Below are 25,907 nucleotides of genomic sequence, written 5' to 3'. Positions count from 1 at the left end.
TTAAATGACCACATATAAGCTATCCCTCAAATATTTAAATTCTTAATGTCTAATGTCAGAAATATCCCATGAAAACTTCCTTTATTTCCAAAGATTATATAGATTTAAAGCGGATTCCTACCTTTACCAAATCACACTTGCCATATTTGAGCTAAGTGGAACAAGAATTTAATATCTCCTAAAACAACATTTGGTCCTACTGCTTCCAAACTACTGCAACCAAGAGTCCAATAATCAGAACATTTGCTGTATTCTGTAGGCATATAAAGTGTTTTATTTAGGCTGTTTCTAAGGATTGTGCTTGAAAGGTTTTGCGTGCAGCATTCAAGCTTATCTTAATGAACACAGTCTAGTCTTTTGAGAGATCATGTATCGTCAAGGTCTGCAGAGTTTTCATTGTCATTTGCAACAAGAGCTTCTCTGTTCTCATAAGTCCAGAAGCCATTCAGATCGATTAGAATGGTGGTGACTGTGTCTCCTTGATTACTGTTGATTAAATCCTGAAGAGAGATTTTCAAAGGATCCTTTGGTTTAACCATGTCAAAGATTTCATCCTGCGAGAGAGAGAAAAACACAATGAAATCTGGGATCTGATCCACTAAATTTCTATTATACAAGTGCTGTGAAATTCCAGGCTGGCACTTGAGCTTATGTAAAATTTTTGTTCTAGTTTTTTCTTTTCCAGTTCACACACAGGCAACCTCCTTTTCTCTATGTACAATCATAGAATTTTACTGGAAGATTCCTTAGATATGTGATAGCTATCCCTCATCCTTTTTTTTTTTTTTTAAGATTTTATTTATTATTTTGACAGAGCGGGGGTGGGGGGGAGAGCACAAGCAGGGGGAGCAGCAGGCAGAGGGAGAGGGAGAAGCAGACTCCCTATGGAGCAGGAAGCCCGACACGGAACCTGATCCTAGGATCCTGGGATCATGTGACCTGAGCCGAAGGCAGATGCCTAAGTGATTGAGCCACCCAGGTGCCCCACTCTCCCTCATCTTAAAAGAGAAAGAAACAGGCTCAGAGTTTAATCTAATCCAAACTACATAGCTGATTAGTGGCAAAACTAATGCAGTATTCTTTGAATACGTGTTGAGTATCTTAAACTTTTCTATTGTCTTCTAATTGGTGGTAATGTAAGGTCTTGCTTTAAGTGCAAACTCAGCTCCAACTAAAAACATAAGTGCTTCCAAAGCCAAGATAATGACAAAGCTTCATTTCCAATATAGATGTCAACCTTTTATACTCTGGATCTAAGATGGGTGGTGGGTGGGGGAGGTTCAGTTTTAAAGAATTAGTCATCCAGAATGACAATGAAATTGTGCTAAAATTTACTAGAATAGATGGAAATACTTCTATATTATGAGGTATACTGTATGAGTATTTACAAGGAATTAGATACATGTTTTCTAATCTTTTTGTAGTAAAATTACTCAGAGGATCCAGTGGCATTTAAGGAGGCAAATTACATTTTAAAAAGATCAGAACAATTCCGGGTGCCTGAGTGGCTCAATTGGTTGGGCATCCGACTTGATTTCAGCTCAGGTCATGATCTCAGGGTTGTGAGCTCGAGCTCCGTGCTTGGTGCAGTCTGCTTGTCCCTCTCCTTCCCCCTGCTTGTGTACACATGCTCTCTCTCTCTCCATAAATAAATAAAATCTTTAAGGGTGCCTGGGTGGCTCAGTTGGTTAAGTGTCTGCCTTCAGCTCAGGTCATGATCCCTGGGTCCTGGGATCGAGTCCCGCATCGGGCTCCCTGCTCCACAGGGAGTCTGCTTTTCCCTCTGCCCCTCCTCCCACTCGTTCTCTCAATCTCTCTCTCTCAAATAATAAATGAAATCTTTAAAAAAAAATTCAGGTAAATGAAATGTATGAGCTTTTAGTCTTGTATGTTTATGAAACTTCCTTTTCTAGGTTAGTGGCAACTTAAAATTACTAGTTCTTAGGTTGCCTGTTGAATAGTTTCAGATTTGTCTCATTTATATTAAACGAAATTGGCCTTTATCTTACACTTAATTAAAATTGGATGGGTTCTTCCATTACGTTACTTAACCTGAACCTGAATCTGTACTAGGTACTATAGGTTTTTCACAGCTGGTGACTGCAAAAATGAAGCATTAGCATGTGTTTCAGATAGTGGTAGTTTTCATATTGTAGGACTGATGGCTCCTTAATAATACAAAAGCAAGTAAGACCTTTGAAGGAGCAGATTTAAAAAGTGCCCAAACCTAAATATAGTTGACCCTTGAACACAGGTCTGAAATGCATGAGTCCACTTAGACATGGATATTTTTGATAAATACAGTATACTGTAAATGCATTTCCTTTTCTGATGACTTTCTCAGTCACATTTTTTCTCTAGCTCCATTTTTAAGAATATAGTATGTAAAACATATACAAAATATGTGTTAGCTATGTTACTGTTTATGTGAGGCTTCCAGTCAACAGTAGGCTATGAGTAGTTAAGTTTTGGGGGGAGTCAAAAGTTCTACATGGATTTTCAGTTGCATGGGGGAGGGGCATTGCCCCTAACTCCTGTGTTGTTCAAGGGTCAACTGTAGTTACCAAGATTAAAAATTCATTTTACACTGGAATGGCTGCCAAAGGATTGCAGGCTATATTGATTCTCTTCATTTTCAATCAAAATTAATGCTTCCAATGAAAATACAATCTGACAATGCTAAAATCATAAACTACACAAATTATTAGTCCAAGTGTGGTCTCAATTGGTTCAGAATAAATAATAGCAAATACTTGATTCGGTTCAGTACTTCATAGTCATGTTTCTTTCATACAAAATTTCACTTAATACAGATGATTATCTGGTATTATGTATATTATTTTTTTAAAGATTTATCTTAAGAGTGTGTGTGCATGAGCAGGGGAAGGGGCAGAGGGAGGGAGGGAGGGGAAGCCAACTCCGCACAGAGCCCGACGTGGGCTCGATCGCAGGACCCTGAGATCATGACCTGAGCCAAAACCAAGTGTCAGACTCTTAACCAACTGAGCCACCCAGGCGTCCCAACTGGTATCATGTATATTAAAAGAAAAGGTAAGGGGTGCCTAGCTGGCTGAGCTGGTAGAGCATGTGGCTCCTGATCTCAGGGTCACAAGAGTTCAAAAGCCCCACATTGGGCATAGAGCTTACTTAAAGGAAAGAAAAGAAAAGGTAACCTTGACATCTTGAAATGAAACAGGATCTTGTCCATGGATTTTCATTAGTTCCTGTATGGCCTGTAGGGGTAGGAATAAGTCTGTAAATAAAAAATATACCACAGCCCCCCTTCCTGTCCCATGGCCCCTTTCTAGTCCCATGGTCTTTCCTATCAGACCACAAGCTTTATCATTTCAACCACTCTTGCCAATATTCTCAACTTCTTGACCTTGCTTCACATCCAGTCAGCAAAACTTAATGATCGGTGTAACCATCAACCCTTCTAGATGTATATCTTGCTATTGAGAATTCCAGAAAAAAGTATACAAGGCCACAGATTATTGCTACTATACAGGAAGGGTCTCCAACCTCAGATGGGCCTTTACATGACCTAGCAATTATTGTTATGCCTGATCCTTGCATTTTCCAGGAATGCTGTTCATACCTTCACCATTCTTTAAGACACCCAATCTGCCGCCTCTGCCTCCCCGCATACTTTGCCTTGTACTTGACAGAAAAAAAAAAAATGGAGGTAAGCCTCCCTCAAATTCTCTTTTATAAACTTTAACAAAAAAATAAAACAAAAAAAAACACTAACGGAAGAAACTACTGTGATCCAGTTGGACTAATAAGTATTGTAGGCGAGAGTCATTCACTAGAAAATGTGAAGCTTAAAATTCTTGGTAAATAGTCAAATAAGTATGTTGCAGGTGCCTACTGTGTATGTGGTGCCACTGATGTCCGTGTGTGCATAGGTAATCTCTTTGAAGTAAGTGAGAATCGGAGTACCCGCACAGCCACTAGAGTAGTAGACCTGGAGATACAATCTAGAGTGCACCATCTAGGCCGACCTTTATCACTGGGATACTGATGTACAAAGACTCTACGAACAGCTTAGGATTGCAGGACTCCGCGCCAGTAAGTATTTACCTTAACCCATATAACCAAGCCTAAATACTTTGATAAAATGCATGTATAAAATATTTTAAAAACAAAATTAAATATTCTAAGAGAAGGTACTGTAAAGAAGTCTTTATAAAAAAGGGTTGTGTGTTTAATTTCCAAAAATATTTAGTTTGTTTTCCTAAAACTGAATTTTCATTTAATAGGTCTGCCTAAAGTGGGGCATCCCTATGATGGGTTGGTATCATATTCTCAGATTAGCCACGGATTCAATTTTTAAAAAATGTATCCAGGGCGCCTGGGTGGCTCAGTTGGTTAAGCGACTGCCTTCGGCTCAGGTCATGGTCCTGGAGTCCCGGGATCGAGTCCCACATCGGGCTCCCTGCTCAGCGGGGAGTCTGCTTCTCCCTCTGACCCTCCCCCCTCTCATGCTCTCTGTCTCTCATTCTCTGTCTCGCAAATAAATAAAAAATCTTAAAAAAAAAAAAAATTAAAAAAAAAAAAAAATTTTTAAAAAATGTATCCTAATACTGCGATTGTAATTTATCCTAATATTTGTAGTCATTACTACCTAGGAAATCATTATGGAAGTTTTAGGGAATTTAACACTGAAACTATAAATTTTACATACTATGAAACTCAGAAACCAAATAGTTATTTTTGAAGTATCACAGAATTTTAAATGGAAAAGGAAAAGCCTCTGGGGAAAAATGTTTTATGACAAAGATGTGAAAATTTCATTTTTATTTATAAAAAGCCATTTCTTCTTACTGTTGTCTTAACCATATAAAAATCACACAGTCTTCTAAAAACTAGCTATAGAAATAAAGTAACAGAAGTACTACTGTACACAACTATTCCACCAGATAGAAAAGTCACCATTCAAATTTAGGAATGATTTGTCTTAAAAAGGGCAGACATTCCTATTTTTACACCTTGTGCATCTGAATGCTTATCAGATAAGGTACAATCAAATTTCCCTTCTCAGAACTCATCATGTTATTCTCTGAGACCACTAAACGGCACAAAATAAGCATTTCAGCAAATCTATTTTCATGCTGAAATGCAGCATACAATAATTTTAAAATTATTAAAATAATTTTTATTTTTTACAGCACAGCATTTAAAAGAATCTACTACTACCAAAGTCTGCAAAACTTCTACCTTTTCTGAACTGTTTAACTGAAGCTTCTGAAGGATTTTACACACTAGTTTATGATCACCAAAGCACAGAATTTCTCATGTATGTCTGTATCTCCATTGGCCAGTATAGCCCCTGACACATATTTATACACTTTGATGTCCTACAACTAATCAAATCAGCTTTGATTTAGTCTATATTTTTTAAAAATAGAAAAAAACAAAACTAAAAGGAGACTTGATTTCTTCTAAAATCTGTTAGCAAATTGGGGTGTCTGGGTGGCTCAGTCGGTTAATTAAATGTCCGACTCTTGATTTCAGCTCAGGTTTCAATCTCAGGGTTGTGAGTTCAAGCCCCATGTTGGGCTCCATGTTAGGCATGGAGCTACTTAAAAAAATATTAATAATAAAATCTGTTAGTAAACCTTTTTGTTATATTTAAACATCACAAATTAGATAAAATTGTTACCAAGTAGGTAATTTAAATCAAATAGTGTATCTTAAGGAACAATGACTCATTTACACAAATGAGACTTACCCTAAAGAAGTAATTAAGTGAAAAGACATTCAGATATCCTTTGTTCTCAATATCAAGTAATTTGAAAATATACTGCAGAGCTGCAGGTTCTTTTCGATTTTCTAACGCAAGAACAAAGTCCAGGTAGGTCTTATAGTCCTATAGAGAAGAAAATGACATTCATTAGAAGCCTTGTTTGGAATTAACTTTTCAAGTGAATATCTAATGATTTGAAGCTATTTTACAATCAAAGATGGCAATTTTTTTAATTTAAATTCAATTAGCCAACATAAATTTTTTTAAGATTTTATTTATTTGAGAGACAGAGTGAGAGAGAGAGATCATGAGCAGGGGGAGGGACAGAGGAAGAAGCAGGCTCCCCGCTGAGCAGGGAACCCAATGCGGGTCTCGATCCCAGCACTCTGGGATCATGACCCGAACTGAAGGCAGATGCTTAACCAACTAAGCCACCCAGGCGCCCCTCAATTAGCCAACATATAGTACACATCATTAGTTTCAGATGTAGTGTTCAATGATTCATCAGTTGCATATAACACTCAGTGCCCATCACATCACATGCCCTCCTTAATGCCTATCACCCAGTTACCCAATCCCCCCACCCACCTCCCCTTCTGCAACTCTCCGTTTGTTTCCCAGAGTCAAGAGTCTCTCATAAAAATGGCAATTTTTTAATATGAAATAAGATATCCATTTGTATACTTAATATTGGTTTCTAGAAATTCCACATAGCAGTTTCTGTACAGGACAGTTTTGGGGACAGATCATTTTCTTATGAGAGAGTTGCTGTCTTAAGGAGTAATCTTTTATTATGCCTCTGAAGTGGACAGGACAGTGACTAAGCTATTGTACAATGCTGCTAAATTAGTATCTTCATTTCAGTGTGGTCAGTTTGGAAAAAAAAAAGGTTTATCTGGAATGAATAGATCAGTATATTTGAATAGTATATTTAAATAGTTACTTTGAAATATTTAAACATTTTAAAATCAGATGATTTCCAATAAGAAGCCATCTTAAGAACACCCGATATTATACAGTGAACTGAAACTGTTCTCATCCAAAAAAAAGGCAAAAAAGCACAGATAAAAGCTAGAAAGACATGAAGAAAACAAGGCTATCTCTACAAAAAAGGGATACTCATTACTTTTTTTGCATGGTAAAAACACATTGGAGATTCCACTTAGAAAAAAATTTATATTCTTGGAAAGCTGCTTTAGGCTAAGATTAAGAATTCTTTTTTTTTTAAAGATTTTATTTACTTATTTGACAGAGACACAGCGAAAGAGGGAACACAAGCAGGGGGAGTGGGAGAGGGAGAAGCAGGCTTCCCGCAGAGCAGGGAGCCCGATGCGGGGCTCGATCCCAGGACCCTGGGATCGTGACCTAAGCCGAAGGTAGACACTTAACGACTGAGCCACCCAGGCGCCCCTAAGAATTCTTTTTTGTATAAATTGCAGTATAAAGAGCTAAAGAGATGCAGCCTCGTCATGGTCTAACTCCATCCATAGTTGTAGCCTGTTTTCTCTAGAAGTCATTAGTATACTACAAGCTCCTCACTGTTGACTGTAGACAGCTGTAGAAGTCACAAAGCACAGTTTCTCCACCTTTTCCCCCCCTTTCCTATACTGCTGGCTAAAAATGGTGTTATTTAGAAAACTGCTATTCAAGCTAAGTGATAAAACCTAAAACCCCAATTCTCTTCTGACAATATGACCACTTCTTAAGCGTCATTGGTTTGGTAATTTATCACATCCTTAACACATGTTTTTAATAGCAAGGATAGTGATTTTTAAAATGCTAGACAGAATTTCCTTAAGTATTTTGCATTGTTGTGATAAAAAGACAGGTGCATGTTAATCATTAGCTACTAATATAGCCACTTACAGAAAGTAATACAACCTGATTCTTAGATTTAAATCACGGCATTTGTGGTACACTATCTGATCTGGAAATTTAATGAATGAACCATCTATATGGAAACAGTCAATAGGATTTGCCAATTTTCCAGGATTTTTTACCCCCCACTAATCCATACTCCTTAGGGGAGGTGGGCAGGAGAGATGGGCTAAATGGGTGATGGGTATTAAGGAGGGCACTTGTTGGGATGAGCACCGGGTACTGTAGAAAGTGATGAATCACTAAATTCTTAGTGTTAACTAACTGGAATTTACATAGAACTTGAAACATTAAAAAGATACATGATAATGAACAAAATATTAAAATTTTGTATTTGTCCGGAGTCCATAATATTTTTTAATAGATTTTTTATTTTAAGATTTTTTAAATTTATTTTTTGACAGAGCGAGCGAGAGAGGGAACACAAGTAGGGGGAGTGGGGAGAGGGAGAAAGAAGCAGGCTTCCCGCGGAGCAGGGAGCCCAATGCGGGGCTCGATCCCAGTGCCCTGGGATCACAACCTGAGCCGAAGGCAGACGCTTAAGGACTGAGCCATCCAGGCGCCCCTATTTTTTTTTTTAAAGATTTATTTATTTATTTATTTGACAGAGACAGACACAGCGAGAGAGGGAACACAAGCAGGGGGAGTGGGAGAGGGAGAAGCAGGCTCCCCGCCGAGCAGGGGCTCAATCCCAGGACCCTGGGATCATGACCTGAGCCGAAGGCAGACGCTTAACGACTGAGCCACCCAAGCGCCCCCAGCCCATAATATTTTTAAGCAAATTAACCTTAAGATTAAAGCCCCCAAAATTCACAATTTGATTAGTTCAGGCTTTTAAAGATACTGATATAAAAATAATGCTGTATCACATCAAGAAAAGGGTTTGTGGAAACTGTGGGAGCCTAAATTTTTATTTTTATTTTTTATTTTTTAAAGATTTTATTTATTTATTTGACAGAGAGAGACACAGCGAGAGAGGGAACACAAGCAGAGGGAGTGGGGGAGGGAGAAGCAGGCCTCCCGCCGAGCAGGGAGCCCGATGTGGGACTCGATCCCAGCATCCTGGGATCACGACCCGAGCCGAAGGCAGACGCCCAACGACTGAGCCATTCAGGTGCCCTGGAGCCTAAATTTTTAAAACTTATCAGAGATTTAAACTACTACCATTTCTCCATCATAAGTGAGACACTCCTGGAAAACGCGATCTAAGAAGACATTGGTCATGGTTGCTGTTCCATAGCGGGACAGTTCTTCTTTACTGAGCATACCATTGTGATCCTTATCAAGATTCAAATACTGGCCTTGGGAAGAAAAATGATAAAAAGACATTTATGACCAAAATAAAATTCTAATTAGAGGACAAAAGAATAAACACAAAAAGTTCTTTTTATTGGTTAATACTTTGATTTTCTAACTATATTAGGGTAGTGCCCTAAGATCAGCTATCCCTGTACTCTCTATCACAACAGCCCTTAAGCTTTGCATAAAGCCATGGTGTTTGGGCTATTTCCATCATTATTTGTTTTCAGTTTGCAACCTTTTAGAACTTTCCTAGGTTTTAAAATTAGAGATGGGGTCAATAAAAAGCACTGAAATGCTGGCTCTTGAAAAGCAGAGAACAACGATGCCAAAATGAGTCAGAAGACCACCCAAGAGAATAATGAAGCAGACTAATGAAATTAAAGGAAAAAGCAAACAGTCCCTAGAACACTTGCCACTGTGGACGCTGATAGCAGTGGCATTTTATCACAATGCAAGATAATAATTGATGTCCATAATGATGCTCCTGAGTCAACAAGAAAGGATCAAATTACATTCTGTATGTTCTATTAAAGAGTAAGAAAATGACAAGTAAATTTTAGTAATCTAGAATACTAGCTCTTAAGGTAATTAGAATACTTTCATCCTAAGGTAAATTAGCCTATGTATAAAACTGTCCTTTGAACGTTAATTAACTGAGGAATGGATCATTCAAATTTTAGCATTATGACAGGAACCATACCATATACCCTTAGGGCAGAAGGTGCAGAAAACCAGTTAGTTTCTTGACTCTCCTTGGACAGTTCCTCATCCCTTAACTAAATAAAAACAGAGATATAATTAGAAGACAGTAACTGTCAAGTGACATAATTAAGTATTTAAAAAACATATTTACCTCCAATAAATCATCTAGGAAGCTGCATGCTAAAATATCTTGAATTTTAATCTTCCCTTTAAAGAACAAACACAATTTCATTTTTAAGAAAAGAGAAACTCAATTTTATAAAGATACTATTTTAGAAGAGTAATCACACAATTGGTATTTTAAAGCTTCATATCTTTCATCAAGAACAACTCCCCAGTATATTCCATATCAGGGATAGCAAATCATATCAGAATAACTGGCTTCTTAGGACCAGAAGGAGCCATTCGTTATCCAGCTCAGACACCACTTTAGAGATGAAGAAACTAAGAGGTTAGGTGACATGTCCACTGTCACACAGCTGGTTCTAGTTGGTACGAATAAATCATAAAAGATCTTTATATATTAAAGGCAATGGCATAGTAGAAAAATGACATTTTCAAGACTTTAGTTATTGAGATTTAGAATTATATCCTTATAATATCTAAGATTTTCTTTTACCTGTTCTTAGAGGGTCTAAAAAGAAGAAGAACTTCCTAACTGCTGTACAAACATAGAAGGAGTAAAAAGACTTTTCCAGCCCATCTAATTGTGGCAAAGTAGGGATAAGTTCCAATATGTAGTTTTCTAAATCCTGAAAGAACAAAACAAATCAAAATATTAAAGTGTTAACTGTCTTGATCTTGCTTCTTCGTTAGATACTGGAATGTTGAATTTCAGTCCTAAAAATTATTCAGCATTAATAGTATATTAATGATAAAATAAAATCATAACTATGTTAGTGGTAAAACTTACATTGTTTTGCTTTTTATTTCATTTTTAACATTTGTGAATAAGCAATATATTCTACATAATTCCAAATTCAAAAGGAACCAAAAAGGGGGTGCCTGGGTGACTCAGGTGGTGATCTCAGGGTCCTGGGATTGAGCCTCGTGTTGGGCTCCCTGCTCAGCGAGGAGCCTGCTTCTCCCTCTGCCCCTCCCCCTGCTTGTGCTCCCTCATGCTCACGCTCTCTCTCAAATAAATAAAATCTTTTTATTTTTTAATTTTTTTTAAAGATTTTATTTATTTGAGAGAGACAGAGATAGCAAGAAAGAGCACAAGTGGGGAGGAGAAAACTTCCCACCTACCCCCTCCATTTTATACTCCCACCAGCAATGTGAAGGCTAAACCAACAGCTCCCAAATTGTGCCCCCAGAATGCTTCAGTAAACTCACAGGGGTGCAGCAGGATATTAAAAAAATTTCAGGAAGACGGTGACATCTGCCGTAGAGTACACAATAGATGTGGCTATGAGCTAGAGCTATGAGCTCAAGGTAGTTCACATTTTCAACATTGACGGAGATACATGCTTTTTGATGACATCAGTCTTTGCAAAGCTAGGTTCTTGATGGTTGCTGTGATGAAGCAAGTACCACCCGAAAGTTAGTGTGGAACAGGAAGTGAGGATGACTGTCCAATCTAACTGCCAGTTTTGACTGGCCATACAGTGTGCCCCATGGGCACAGATTCCATTAGTATTTGTAATTTAAGAATGAAGCAAAAATATTACTTACTTTCAACTTATGTGTATTTTTTTCAAATGGCTAATATAATAATAATCTTAGTGAATACTTTCATAAATTGTTTAGAACTAACTAATAAATGGAACTGGTAGGTATTTGACTTAGAGGCACTATGCAAAAATTACTGAGATACTAAGGGCACTGTGAATTGAGAGTTTGGGAAATCATGACCTATTTTATATTCCCTTATTAAAAACATTATCAAACTTAATGATCTTTGTCAGCCTGAAAAATTTCTGGCCCTAACATTTATAACACTCATGAATAACCAAAAGTTTTCCTGTTTCTTTTTTTTTATTTATTTTTATTTTTTATTTTTTTTAAAGATTATTTATTTATTTATTTATTTGACAGAGAGAGACACAGCGAGAGAGGGAACACAAGCAAGCGGAGAGGGAGAAGCAGGCTCCCTGCAGAGCAGGGAGCCCGATGCGGGACTCGATCCCAGGACCCTGGGATCATGACCTGAGCTGAAGGCAGTCGCTTAACCAACTGAGCCACCCAGGCACCCAGTTTTCCTGTTTCTTCAATGATTTTTAATCCTGTTAAAGCACTACATTTTTATTTTCTCCTTTGGAAAGCTATTTTTAAAAGCTGGAAAAAAAGAATCAAAAAGGAATTTTTGTGGCCAATATACATTTTTTTGTGGTCAATATGCATTTTAAAAGACTTTTAGTAACACATTATTTGTAAAAACGAACAAAAGCGGAGAAACAAAAACAAAATAATCACCTGTAATCCCAACATGCAGTGCTAACTACTATTAACATTTTGGTGTCTATAGTAGTTACTGAGGTGGGTTAATACTTACAGATTCCCGAAGGTACCCTTGTCCAGCAACATCATATAAACTGAGTCCTATTCTTGTCTGATGAAGCCAAACTGACAATAAATAAGAAGATGAAATGTAATTTTAAGATCTGTCCTTTAGCATATATATGGATAAAAGGAGATAAACAGCTAGATTAGAAGGACAAACTAATAACTCTACAAACATACTTCTTCACACACATATATTACTTATTCAGTAACCCCAAAATTGTTTGTATCAAAATACACCATAGTATTAATGGCAGGTATCAACAATTCTACCCTGCCTAAAGCAACAATAAAGTTGATGCTCTTGAAAATATTCTTCACCCACTAAACTTAGTGTTCCACCAAAAAGGGACAGTGGGTGTAATGTTATGCCTTCAGTGAGGGTGCATTTATTCTTATTCTACTGAGGTTAATTACTGTGACTAAATATTAAAGATGGTACGCATAGGACTTCAGAGATCATTATGGAACTTACAGGAATCATAACAACTCCAGGTTGTTTAATAAATACTTGAATCTGATGCTACAATTCTGAGTTGGGAACTATCCTCTCAGGCAACTCAACCTATAATAAGCTGCCTTTGAACAACATGGGTTTGAACTGTGTGGGTCCACTTATACATGGTTTTTTTCCCCCCAATAAATATAGTATGGCCCTGTAAATGTACCTTCTCTTCTTTATGAGTTTTTTTTTTAAAGTTAATTTCTACACTACGTAGGGCTCAAACTCACAGCCCCAAGATCAAGAGTTGCCTGCTCCACTGATTGAGCCAGCCAGAGAGAGAGAGTACAAGCAGGGGGAGCAGCAGTGGGAGAGGGAGAAGCAGGCTCCCGGCTGAGCAAGGAGCCCAACGTGGGGCTCGATCCCAGGACCCCGGGATCACGACCTGAGCTGAAGGCAGATGCTTAACCGACTGAGCCACCAGGCATCCCATGATTTTCTTAATAACATTCTTTTCTCTAGCTTACTTTATTGTAAGAATACAGTATAATACATTTAACATATAAAACATGTGTTAATTAACTGTTTATGTTATTGGTAAGTCTTCCAGCCAACAACGGGCTCTTAACAGTTCAGTTTTTGGGGAGTCAAAACTTATACTCAGATTTTTGACTGCATGGGAGGTTAGTTCCCCAACCCCTGTGTTCTTCAAGGGTCAACTGTATATTGGTATAATAGAATTACCAGTGAATTAAAATAATTTAAATCACTATACATTAAAACTCTTGGTTCAGCTTTTGATATATAGCTCTTAGCTAGTATCTTTAGAATACATGTTTTTGTTTTGTTTTGTTTATAATAATGAACCCATATGTATGGCAGAAAATCTCAGCTCTAGTAAGTTCCTCAAGGAAAGAACTGGAATAATAAAAAATAAATCTGGGTCAAAAAGTAAGAAATTCTGCTATTCAGGGGTGCCTGGGTGGCTCAGTCAGTTAAGCATCCGACTCTTGATTCTGGCTCAGGTCATGATCTCAGGGTCCTGATATCCAGCTGTGTGTTGGGCTCCCTGCTGGGCATGGAGCCTGCTTGGGTTTCTCCCTCTCCCTTTGTCCCAACCCCCACCCCCCAAGCCTGACTCATGCATGCTCTCCCTTTTACAAAAAAAAAAAAGAAAAGAAAAGAAAGAAATGCTGCTGTTTATTCAAACTTACTAAGAGAATTGTTTCACATAGAAGGAATATTGTAAAAGCATGTACCAAAACCTCCTTGATTCCCAGATAGAGGAGTTTAAGAATTTTCTTTTTTTTAAAAATTTTTTTAAGATTATATTTATCTGAGAGAGAGAGAATGAGAGACAGAGAGCATGAGAGGGAGGAGGGTCAGAGGGAGAAGCAGACTCCCCGCTGAGCAGGGAGCCCGATGCGGGGCTCGATGCAATAGAGGAGTTTAAACACAATGAAAATGGAATCACCTTTTCTCATGACATAATTGAAGAACTGCATGATAGAAATTCTTCCATAAGAGTCTGTATGAAGGAGTTTAGCAAAGACTTTTGCTGTGAAAAACTGCCTAAGGAAAGGAAATAAAGATTAAAATCTTCTGCCAATATAGCAAACATACTGAATTAGCAAACAGCATGAATTCAAACAATTAAAAATCAAAATGAAAAAAATCAAAGTGAGAACCACAGTTTAAAACTTAAAATAGTGGGGCGCCTGGGTGGCTCAGTTGGTTAAGCGACTGCCTTCGGCTCAGGTCATGATCCTGGAGTCCTGGGATCGAGTCCCGCATCGGGCTCCCTGCTCGACAGGGAGTCTGCTTCTCCCTCTGACCCTCCTCCCTCTCATGCTCTCTGTCTCTCATTCTCTCTGCCTCAAATAAATAAAATCTTTAAAAAAATAAAAATAAAAAAAAAAAAACTTAAAATATTAAGTCATACATCTTTGAATTTTATTGCCTTAAGAATGAGAGGCTAAAAAACCCCAAAAAGAATGAAAGCCTAGGGGTGCCTGGGTGGTTCAGTCCTTAAGCGTCTGCCTTCGGCTCAGGTCGTGATCCCAGGGTCTTGGGATCGAGCCCCGCATCGGGCTCCCTGCTCCACAGGAAGCCTGCTTCTCTCTCTCCCACTCCCCCTGCTTGTGTTCCTGCTCTCGCTTGCTCTGTCAAATAAATAAAATCTTAAAAAAAAAAAAAGAGAATGAAAGTCTATACTGTTATATATAAATGTACTATATATATAGTTGTATAGTATATAAATATGCTATTAAAACTATTATTTCTTTTAATAACTTCATACCAATAATTTTCTTGACTAAATAATTTTAAAATTTCATTAATAACTGAAATGGACTCAAACTGTCACACGATTGATTTATATTTTCATTGACATTTATTTCAGGCATTTAAAATTCTTAACATAACATACTCCTTTGTTAATTATACTTAATTAAACTTACTTGCACTTTGGTCCAGCTTTTTCACCAACCTTCAAAAAATTTTCATAATTAATCATTGCTTCCTCTCCAATCATAGGTGGTGTCTGGTGCTTATCCAGCAAAAACCATAAGTTCTTAGGAGAAGTTCAGAAATGAAGATGTTACAGTTAACAAAACAAAATTTAACATCAGCTAAATGTGTTATTTCCATTAAAATGATAGTCTGATAGCAGAGATTTAATATGAAGATGAATCTCATTCCCTATTATCCTTTTGATTACTAATAACATAATACAAATAGCTGGTGTTTATTGAATGCCCAAGTTTAAAGTTTTCATATATGGTACCTCTTTATTTTTTAAAGGTTTTTTTTTTTTATTATTGCGTACAATTAGTGAACACATAGTACACATCATTAGTTTCTGATGTAGTGTTCAACGATTCATTAATTGCATATAACACCCAGTGCTTATCACGTGTCCTCCTTAATACCCATCAGCTGGTTAATACCCTCCCCCCATGGTACCTCTTTAATTCATATAACTATGTGATGCAGATAGATACTGTTATCCCTACATAACAGATGAGAATTGAAGCACAGAAATGTTAAGTCCATTGCCCAAGGTCACAGAGCATGGCTAGGATGTGAACCCCCAAAGTTTGACCCTATAGTAGTAGTTCTCAACTTTGGCCTCATATTAGAATCACCTAGGGACTTAAAAACATAACCAAAAAAACACCCAGATCTTGGGGAGACGGTGCCCAGGCAAGCTCTGCAGCTGATTTTGGCAGGAATCATTGCTCCAGGGCCTGTGCATTCACCCACTCTGCAGCAGTGGCTCCATTAAGACACACTGAGATCCTGTAGGACTTTAGTACAAATAAAGAAATGGCTAACATCCAAAGCAACCTTTAATCCTATTCTTACCTGTAATTCTTCATTATCTAACAGTTCTCTGCTTTTCCTCTGGAGAAAGACAGCTCTGGATTCCTCTCTTAATTTTTGTAGTAAGACTTCATCTTCAGCTGGCAGCTAAAAATACACTAGAGTTAATTTCTACACTTAAATTCTAGACTATTATTGGATTATGTAAAATATATTTGGCCTCATAAAATTTCTACATTATTGCATTGCCTCAAATTACTTTTTGTATCTCAGTTTTGCTTAACTTCAAGTTATCATTCATTTAAAAAGTTCATTTAACAAAAAGATCCACAGAGAATTCAAAGTTCAGCAAGGCCAGATCCCTGCCTAGAAAGAACTAATGGTCTAGCCCAAGTTTCATTTTATATTCTTAGAGTACTCTTTCCACTATAACCTTAGACTGACATAGAATTAAATAAGACTGACTGAAGATACATGGTCTTAGCAAAGTATGCCTTTTGAGCTTGAATGACGTTACTTCTTGGAGATGGTCAAGCCAAGGTCTACTATGTTCACCTCCTAGGCAGAGGGTCTGCCCGCTGGGGTGATTTCCATAAACAGGGCTTTAAAATGACTCATTCCAGCTCAACCTCAAACAATTTGCTTCGAGGATTTCTTCTTGGTCGTCTATATCTCTCCCCATTAAATGTAGCTAAGTAACCACAGTCCAAATCAGTTCTTTCATTTCCAAGAACTAAGATGCCATCCCTCCCATCAAAAGGAATGGAAAAGGAGGAAGCATAGGAGGTAAGGCTGGGGCTGAGACTGTGATCCTGCTCCAGTGGCTAGTCAACAAGCTAATCAGCCAAGGAGAGAAGTGGTAACCAAAGATGGTAGGTGGTTTCTCCAAAGCAGTGAGAAGACAGAGAAGAAATAGAGAACATCCCACAAATCCACGTCTGCAGACAGGAAACCATGTGGGATCTAGAAGAGGTCACAGAGAGAAGGAAGAGACAGAAATGGGGAAAAGGGAATTCCCTCAGGAACCACAGGGGAGAGCAAAAGGTTGGTACTGGAAGTACAGGAAAGTTGAGTCCTTGGTTCAGAAATGGGGTCATGTCAACATCTAAGGGCTGTTTCTGGATAAGATACTATTTCATAATCCTGATTAAATGAGATCATGAATATAAAGTGCTCTGAAGTACATCAGCACTCAATAAACATCAATTCCCTTCCTGCTCCCCCAGACTATCAAAAATTTTCAGTTGTGTAGTGGACTCCATTTAAGAAAGTGTGAAATGCATAAAGCGGGAGAAGTCCGTATGAAATGATCCCATTGTTACTAAATACACGTGTACACAAAAGTATGGAGAAGGAGTCATGTAGAAATATTTATTTACATCTCTGTGCAATGTTATGGGAAAATATCAGCTGTTTTTTCTCTTTTCCATGACAAACATGGATTAGTCACAGAATTCTTTTTTTTTTTTTAAAGATTTTATTTTAAAGTAACCTCTACACCCAACATGGGGCTGGAACTCACAACCCCAAGATTAAGAGTCACATGCTCTAATGACCCTGGGGCAGCTAGGCGGCCCTAGTCATATAATTCTCAAAAGACTGGGAAACAGTATTACAGAAAGGTTTCCAATAAAAATGGTTCACTTGGAAAAGGTTTGTACTTGAAGAAATGTTACAACTATCTAGATAATTCACTTATATTAATACATTGCTCCTAAATGGAAGTAAAACAATGTTTACTTTCTTTGTAAATAATGTTATAATTGAGTTTAGAAGGTAGCAAGTTTAAGAGACATTCAGCTAAAATTTCAGTTAACTTTTCTATAGTGGTCACATTTTACATAATACTAAATAGGTCTTATTCTTTTCAGTAGCCTTCAATTTCAGCTGTAAGTAGCTTTCTTAAGGTCTTCCTGTCTTCTATAATCTCTTTCAAAGACTTCTTTATGGTTTCAGCACAAGGAAAAATAAGTATAACTCTTCAAGTTTTCCATTTTAATCTATTTTTCAGTTTAACCTTGAGCAAAATGTATTACACCTTAGAACATGGATAAAAGACAAAGTTAAAAATGGTGATCAGCCAAGTAAACCTAAGTTTTATAAAAAGCCTGATACATGATCCAACAGAATAACCACTACTAATATCCGTAAGAAAAAACAGGAAGGAAAAGCCTATAACTCAAAGGGGGCCAAGTAACAACTTTGTGTTCTTATACCAATTTATATCAAAACTTGAGATTTTATCAATTCCAAAACAATAAGATCAACTACAATGAAAGAATATATAAAATTTAAAATATAATCTCTATTCATTTATATAAAAGAGTCTGATCCCATTTTAAAAGTTAACATTTCATTTATAAACTCCCTGAGACATTTGCTTAGATACCACTTACCCTGTAATAAAACCGGGGTATGGTCTTATAGAATTCATTTGTGTTTTTTCTATCCCCTTTCCATTCTGAGTAGTATTTGGTAAACAAATCCATTTCTTCATCTTTTAATTCTTGTTCACTTCTTTTTTCTGGTAACAAAATAGATTAAAAGGGGAAAAGCACTTTCAAAATCAATATTTTTACTTACTCGTTTTTTTAGTGAGAGAGAAGAGGGGGAAGGGGGGAGAGAGAGAGAGAGAGAGATAATCTTAAGCAGGCTCCACACCCAGTGCGGAACCCAACATGGGGCTCAATCTCACGACCCTGAGATCATGACCTGAACCAAAATCAGGAGTTGGACGCTCAAACTGACTGAGCCACTCAGGCACCCCTTAAAATCAGTATTTTTTACTATAGGGTATTTACAGTGCAAAAAAGACATTCAAAATTGTGCTTATACACTGAATATCTATATTAATTTTCTTGAAACACCAAGAATCGAAAGAGCCTCCCCTGCATCTTCAACCACATCTTAGTTGCTCCCTCTCCTTTTTATCACTATACTTGTCTCTTCCTCAAGTCACTGTCTCTCTTACGGACTTCTGGCATGCTCCTGATTCATTCCATCAAAAGTACTTACTGAGCACCTACTATGTATAGAATACTGCTAGACTCTGGGGCTACTGTGGTGAGAAAACAGACGCAGCCCTTGACCTCATGAAGTTTCGGCTTTGCAATTCCTGTTCCTCTACCTAATGGAAACCCCTTCCCTCTCAGGCTGCTTTTACCCTCCAGCCCGCCTACTGCTGGCCTACAGCTGTCTCATTCAGTCTCACTGTTTACTGACCACAGCAACTGGCGTACAGTGTTCTTCAGCTCAAGGTCCTCTAATTGTCAAGGAAGGATAAACGTTTATGAGTAACTGTGACCCCTCATCTCTGAAGAGGGGTCACCTCTGTCACTCGGTTCCATGGCAAGATCACAGATCTTATCTGCTCCTAAATATACTAAACTTAAATATACTCTCAGATAATTTTTCTCCTTCTGGTTATTCAAAACCTGCCATAATACCTACACTTCAGCCCTCACTGAAATCTTCAAATCTGTGACTTATTTTCTTGATAGTTTATTTTCCTCTTCCTGGTCTCACTTCCTTCCAACGTACCTATAGCTGTTCCCCTAAACCTCTCTTATGCCTGCATTTCTGCCACATGTGCCATGTTAATTTTTAACCTTAGGCCACACTGTTGATTCTCTTATTTTCTGGCCATTTCTTTTTTGTTAATCTTTCTTCCTCATTTCAATTTTTGTAGTTTGACTTCTGAGTCCCAAATGTCACTAACCCAGACAGTGCTTTTGAACTCTAAACTCACACATTCAAAACAAAATATTTTCATCCTCACCCAACATATCTAAAATAATCTTCCCATCCCTCACCTTACTATTCTTCTAATTCCATATTTCTCTCCCAATTACTGGTATTCATCCAGTCACCCAAGCCCAAATCCCAGGAGTCATTTTCATGATTTCACTCATTCTTTTTCATTCAACTATTCTAGGGACACACAATTATCTGTATGGGTGGACGTGTGCACATGTGTCCATACCTACATACGACTTTCAACAGAGTGTCAGGGAAAGCCTCACTGAGATGAAACTGAGCAAAAAAACTGAAGAAGGCAAGGAAGCAGGTTATGCAGATAAATGGGGAAGTGCATACCAGGCGAGGACACAGCCAGCACCAAGGCCTGAAGACAGGAGCGTGCCGGGTGTATACGGGAAGAGGGAGGCAGCCAGTACGCCTGCAGCGGAGTGAGCCAGAGGAAAGAGTAGATGAGGGAAGGCAGATCATGGGAGTCAAGGCCACTAGGTCATTAGAAAGACCCTGGCTTTTACTCTGGTGAGGGAGAGAGCCACCAGCAGTAAGTAGGAGGCTAATGCAGTCATCCAGGTGACAGATGGTGATGGCCTGGATCATGGTGGCTGCAACGGAGGTGGTTAGGAGTAAATATTCTGGATATATTTTCTTAGTCTCAGGATCTGCAGACACACTGCATGTGGGTATCGGAGAAAAAGAGCAGTTGAAGATATCTCCAAAGGTTTTGACCTGAGCAGATGGGGAAAGTTACAAGTGAGCAAGTTAGAAAGGATACCAGGAGTTCAGTTTTGGACAAGTTAAGATTAAAATACCTATTAGAACCAAGTGGCCATGTCAAGTAGGCAGTTAGACATATGAATCTGGCATTTGGATTTAGGAGACAGAAGGAAATACACAGTATTTAAAGCCATAAGAATGGCTAATTTCACCATGAAGGGGAGTGTAGATAGAGAACAGAAGCTGACCAAGAACTTACTTAGCTTTGGGCCCTCCAATGCTAAGTTGTTGGAGAGAAGAAAACAAACACTGAGAACGGAGGACTGGTGGGGTGGGAAGAAAACTAAGGGAGTACGACTCCCAGAAACCAAGAGAGGAAAGTATGTTTAGGGGGAGAGTGAACTATCATATCCCCGGCAGGGACTGGCAGCAGGTCAAGGAAAGTGAGGACTAAAAACTGACCACTGGAACAACAATGGAGATCACTGATGATCTTAACAAGCAGTAATTACAGCACAGATTTAATCAACAATTCTTTTAACAAGCATTGCTGTAAGGGGAGCAATGAGGCTTAGCTAGAGGTAGAAGTTAAGACAAAGTTTCTCTAGGATGAGAGAAATACCACCATGTTCATACACTGATAGGGATGACTGAGAAAGAAAAACTGATGCAGGACAGAGGGGGACAACTGCAGGAATACATCTTTGAGTAGCAAACATGGGATCTAGCACACCAATGAAGAAAACAGCCTTAAATACAAGTTGTACAACCAAAATGATTTACTTATTAATCATCTCTCCCAACACTTCAGCTTAAGTTCCACGAGGACAAAGACTTTTGTCTGTTTTGTTTACTGCTATAGCCTAGAACAGTGCTTGACACATAACAGGCATGCAATGGAGTGGGTATTTACCCCAAAGATACAAATGTAGTGATCTGAAGGGGCACCTGCACCCCAGTGTTTATAGCAGCAATGTCCACAATAGCCAAACTATGGAAAGAGCCCAGATGTCCACTGACAGATGAAGATGAATGGATAAAGAAGATATGGTATATATACACAATGGAATATTACACAGCCATCAAAAAATGAAATCTTGCCATTTGCAATGACGTGGATGGAACTAGAGGGCATTATGCTAAGTGAAATAAGTCAATAAGAGAAAGACAATTATATCTCACTCATATGCAGAATTTAAGAAACAAAACAGGAGATCATAGGGGAAAAGAGGAAAAATAAAACAAGATGAAACCAGAGAGGGAGACAAACCATAAGAGACTCTTTTTTTTTTTTTTAAAGATTTTATTTCTGTATTTGAGAGAGAGAATGAGATAGAGAGAGCATGAGAGGGGGGAGGGTCAGAGGGAGAAGCAGACTCCCTGCTGAACAGGGAGCCCGATGTGGGACTCCATCCAGGGACTCCAGGATCATGACCTGAGCCGAAGGCAGTCGCTTAACCAACTGAGCCACCCAGGCGCCCACCATAAGAGACTCTTAATCATAGGAAACAAACTGAGGGTTGCTTGAGGGGAGGGAGATTGAGGGATGGGGTAACTGGGTGATGGACATTAAGAAGGGCATGTGATGGGGCGCCTGGGTGGCTCAGTCGTTAAGCGTCTGCCTTCGGCTCAGGTCGTGATCCGGGGGTCCTGGGATCGAGCCCCGCATCAGGCTCCCTGCTCAGCGGGGAGCCTGCTTCTCCCTCTCCCACTCCCTCTGCTTGTGTTCCTCTCTCGCTGTCTCTCTCTCTGTCAAATAAATAAATAAAAATCTTTAAAAAAAAAAAAAGAAGGGCATGTGATGTAATGAGCACGGGGTATTATATAAGACCGATGAATCACATATCTGCACCTCTGAAACCAATAATACATTACATCTTAATTAACTGAATTTAAATAAAAATGTTTAAAAAAATAAAGGAAATATACTTCAATAGAAATACTTTTTTGATGGCAAAAAAAAAAGTGAAGAGGAGAAAGTACAAATACAGGTGACTTTTTTGATAAGTTTTCCTACAAGAAGTGCAGAAAAATGCAGCAAAAGCTGGAAGGAGATGTGAGATGAAATGATTTTTCTTACATGGAGTATATTACAGCATGTTTGTCAGAGCTGATGGAAATGATCCTGTAGAGAATGAAAATTTGATGATATATGAGACAGAAGATAAGAACAGAGTGAAATCAGTGAATAAAAGGGAACGGGATCTGCTGTTGGACTGGAGGAACTGAATCAAATAGGAGCATGGACAGTTCATTTTGAACAGTAAAGGCAGAGTTTATGGGCATCTATGGTGGTGAAAGGGCTGATAGAAATGGTAAGTGGGAACAGGTGAGGTTTTTCTTTGCTTCGACTTTCTCAAATATATACATAAGTTTATCAACTGAACATAAGGAATAGATAGCACATACTGGAGAACTGGAGGTCTGGAAGATGAGAACTGCCTTAGAGTGTAGGAGAATGAATATCTAGGGAAACGCGGAATATGTGTAAATGAAAAACTGAAACACTTTAGGTTAGTGGACATGAATTCAAAGTGACACCATTTACCATGGTTCCGTTTTTCTCCAGCCACTTTTGGCTGCCCTGAGGGCACGTGTGGAATAAGAAAGAGTTTTAACCAGGCTGGTTAACAAGCAAGTGTGAAGGAGGAGGAAAAGAATAAGGAAAAATAGATGATTAAATCTAAAATGGATAAGGAGGGAAGTCAAAAGTGTGTTAGTAAAAAGGCGTTGTAGTAGGATCGAAGGTTGTAGTAGGATCGAAGAGTTGTTGGAACCGGGGTTCTCAATTATCCCTCAAAAGCCTTGGTCAAGGCCACGTAAGTGAGTGCTAAGATAAGCTTTTCATTCCCGCAATCCTTTTCCCGGGAAGTGTGGGTCAAACCTCTCAGTATCCCTAAATCACGTCCCCTCTGCCTTTGTCAAGAGAGCTTTTATAGAAGCGGAAAGTGCGGCTCCCAGTAGCTGCTCGTCCCCGATCTCCCCCTACCTCCAGAGTTTAGGGCCGACCTATCTCCGCGAGCAGTCCCTCCCAAACTCACTGTTGGTACTTGTGCTGGGCGTCGCTAACCGCCGGCGAAGAATTTCTTTCCAGTCCATGGCTGACTCCCGCGCAACAGCTTCTGCATTTGCTGTTTACTAACCGCTCCACCCCCTACTAGCTCAGACTGCAATCACCGCCCAACCCCGTAAAGGTCAGGAACGCTCAACCGCCATCTTGGACTTGGGCGGAAGTCGGCTAACCGGCAAAAAACCCATTACAGCTACTGCGGAGAATACAGCGATCTTGTTAACAGCGAGGAAAGCCGACTTGAAACAGATGGAAGAATGATCCTCTGTAAGGCAGCGCCCAACTTCACCAAGTCCAATTTTAAAGGTGCAGGATAAGGAAGCCCCCGTTTTTCTTTCTTTAACTTGGGACTTTGGCGCGTGTGTACCACGTGATTCAGGAGTCCTATGGCGTTTCCGGCCCGAGGAAGAGCTTTTTTTGCTTCACAATTTCTTTTCATTGCTCACTGCGGATATCTAAAGGCCCTAAAGTTTCCCTGAACATAGCAGACGTTTTCAACAGCCCCTTTTGCCACTAACATCTTCAAACTTGTCTTTTTATCTTTGTCAGGCCTGGCGGAACGCCTCCGTGAGGTTCAGCCACGCCCCGGCGCCGGGGCCCTCGCGGTGCGTTGTGGGCGCGGTAGTTCGGCCGTGCTTATGGTTGCCTTAAGCGTGAGTGCTGAGGTGAGTTGGTGAATCGAGTGAACTTCGTTTATGATCGGTCGGTACACGGCCGGCATTGCCCTTCGTGGACCTTCCTTCCTTACCTGAATTGTCAGTTCGGCTCTCTCCCCACCTCCGCCGCCCTCATATCATCACCTGACGCGTTTGGCGGCCTGGGAAGATTGTTATGCCGGCCCAGGGTCCCTAGATTTTGGCTTTCGTCGTTGTCCATGCTGCTCCTAGGTCTGGGTTTGGGGACACCTGGTAGCCGTTTTCGACTTTGCGTCCCTCCTTCAGCAAGGCTCCCATGGGATCCTAACTCTTTTTCAAGGGATGTTGTGATCCACGCGAATCAAACTGGACGGACCTCCTTGTGCTTTTTCCTCAGGTTCACAGATTGGAATATATCAGGCACCGGAGGATTCCTGCCCTGTCGCCGGGTTCTGAGACTTGCGACCGAGGTCGGATGTCCCCGGATGGTTGTTAATGGAGAGAACTCAGCAGGCTTCGTTGTATTAAGTAGCGTCAAAAGCAGATCCTTGATTTGTCTGTGAGAAACTGAAAATCATCTTTTAAGAAGTTGTGCTTCGATTCTCCGCCCACACTCCCAATTCCTTAATTATGCTGCAGAAGTAGGGGCTTTTTTAACATCTCTCTATTTGGTGCTGATCTCACTGCATGATGACTTTCTGTTTCACTGGTATTCGAAGCTTTCCTAAGCTTTGGAAGAACAACCCATACCTTGGCCTAAGCCCAGGACACTCTTATCTCTCTCTCTTTCTCAAAGACTGTTACGGCATCTGGAACCAACAGAAGTGGTTTTCTCTTAAAACAGTGTCTGCACAAAATACTAAAGCAGTGAATCTGCTGACTGCCAAGGCCAGATATCTCAGGAAAGGAGATGAAGGCAGTAATAAGCAAGTTTCTTCTGATTCCCATCTTTTTGCAGCTGGAGCAGCTAAGAAGAGATCAGAGATGAATCCTCATAAGGAAGATCATGCCTTGCCACCTGTGAGGAGCACTATTCAACTCCCAACAAAACCTTTGAATTCAGAAGAGTGGGATAAACTCAAGGAAGATTTCAAAGGAAAGGCTAAATTTGAAAGTTGGATCATTTCTCAAATGGCCCACTCCCATAGCTCTGTAGATGTGGCCAAATCTCTGTTAGCCTGGGTAGCTGCAAAAAACAATGGTATTGTAGGCTATGATTTGCTGGTCAGGTATTTGTATCTCTGCGTCTTTCATAAGCAGACATCGGAAGTTATTGATGTCTATGAGATCATGAAAGCCAGATACAAGAGATTAGAATCTGAAGGGTATACTCTCCTCATCCAGGGATTAGTCCACTCAGACAGATGGAAAGAGGCCTTGCTGCTGTTAGAGGATGTCAAAAAAGTCATGATCGCTTCAAGAAAGAACTACAATGACTGTATAGAGGGAGCCCTTCTTCATCAAGATGTAAACCTAGCTTGGAATTTGTATCAGGAATTGTTAGGTCATGATCTTATTCCTATGCTGAAAACTTTAAAGGCATTCTTTGATTTCGGAAAAAACATAAAAGATGATCAGTATTCAAAGAAGCTACTTGACATTCTTTTGTATCTAAGAAATAATCAACTGTATCCTGAGGAATCATTTGCACAGAGTATAAAAACATGGTTTGAGAGGTAATTTTGATCTTTCTTTATATGTATGTTTTTATTTTAATACGTCTACCTAAAAGCAGCCACCTCCTTTTTTTGTTGTTTTTGAGAATTACTCTATTCAGATTATATTTCTTTCCTTCTCTCAGATTTGTTTGCCTTTAAAGACAAAATTTTGGGA

At 39.2% G+C, this 25,907-nt stretch overlaps 2 protein-coding genes across 9 annotated transcripts in view; one reads left to right on the top strand and one right to left on the bottom strand.

Moving 5' to 3' along the window:
* Positions 1-251: 251 nt before the first annotated feature.
* On the bottom strand, positions 252-23,551 carry PPP2R3C (protein phosphatase 2 regulatory subunit B''gamma). Of its 4 annotated transcripts, none has more exons than XM_081830635.1 (13): positions 23,420-23,551; positions 18,296-18,423; positions 15,942-16,046; positions 15,035-15,147; positions 14,050-14,147; positions 12,126-12,196; positions 10,251-10,383; positions 9,783-9,838; positions 9,630-9,705; positions 8,792-8,928; positions 5,735-5,872; positions 3,174-3,233; positions 252-554 (listed from the first exon to the last, which is right to left on the bottom strand). In XM_081830635.1, exons 1-13 carry the CDS (start codon positions 23,466-23,468, stop codon positions 366-368), a joined length of 1,353 nt encoding a protein of 450 aa, XP_081686761.1. In that variant the 5' UTR covers positions 23,469-23,551; the 3' UTR covers positions 252-365. The 4 variants fall into 4 exon arrangements, with proteins under 4 accessions (XP_081686761.1, XP_081686763.1, XP_081686759.1 ...); XM_081830637.1 differs by having other exon boundaries at positions 3,148-3,233; positions 23,411-23,518; XM_081830633.1 differs by having other exon boundaries at positions 23,411-23,518.
* Positions 23,552-23,976: 425 nt separating this feature from the next.
* The window catches only part of PRORP (protein only RNase P catalytic subunit), a 42,542-nt gene continuing 40,611 nt past the window's right edge, over positions 23,977-25,907 (top strand). The window contains exons 1-2 of one of the 5 annotated variants that reach the window (XM_081830639.1): positions 23,977-24,104; positions 24,472-25,750. In XM_081830639.1, the coding sequence (XP_081686765.1) occupies positions 24,762-25,750 (989 nt within the window). In that variant the 5' untranslated portion in view covers positions 23,977-24,104; positions 24,472-24,761. Of the gene's footprint in view, positions 25,751-25,907 lie in introns of all 5 variants that reach the window. The other 4 variants (XM_081830640.1, XM_081830641.1, XM_081830642.1 and 1 more) reach the window with 4 other exon arrangements.

The sequence above is a fragment of the Leptonychotes weddellii genome, chromosome 9 (genome assembly GCF_054177405.1).
Source record: "Leptonychotes weddellii isolate Sample4059 chromosome 9, ASM5417740v2, whole genome shotgun sequence".
Classification (NCBI taxonomy): domain Eukaryota; kingdom Metazoa; phylum Chordata; class Mammalia; order Carnivora; family Phocidae; genus Leptonychotes; species Leptonychotes weddellii.
This window is presented reverse-complemented; position numbering and strand designations above follow the sequence as displayed.

What these genes read in the sequence shown, in the direction of transcription:
- PPP2R3C (XM_081830633.1), bottom strand. Translation starts at nt 23,468, where the DNA reads ATGGACTGGAAAGAAATTCTTCGCCGGCGGTTAGCGACGCCCAGCACA. An exon ending in TAGATAATGAAGAATTACAG is followed by an intron (nt 15,148 to 15,941) that starts GTAAGAATAGGA and finishes ACTTCTCCTAAG; the next exon opens with AACTTATGGTTTTTGCTGGA. An exon ending in TTCTGCCCTAAGGGTATATG is followed by an intron (nt 8,929 to 9,629) that starts GTATGGTTCCTG and finishes TTTCTTCCCAAG; the next exon opens with GCCAGTATTTGAATCTTGAT.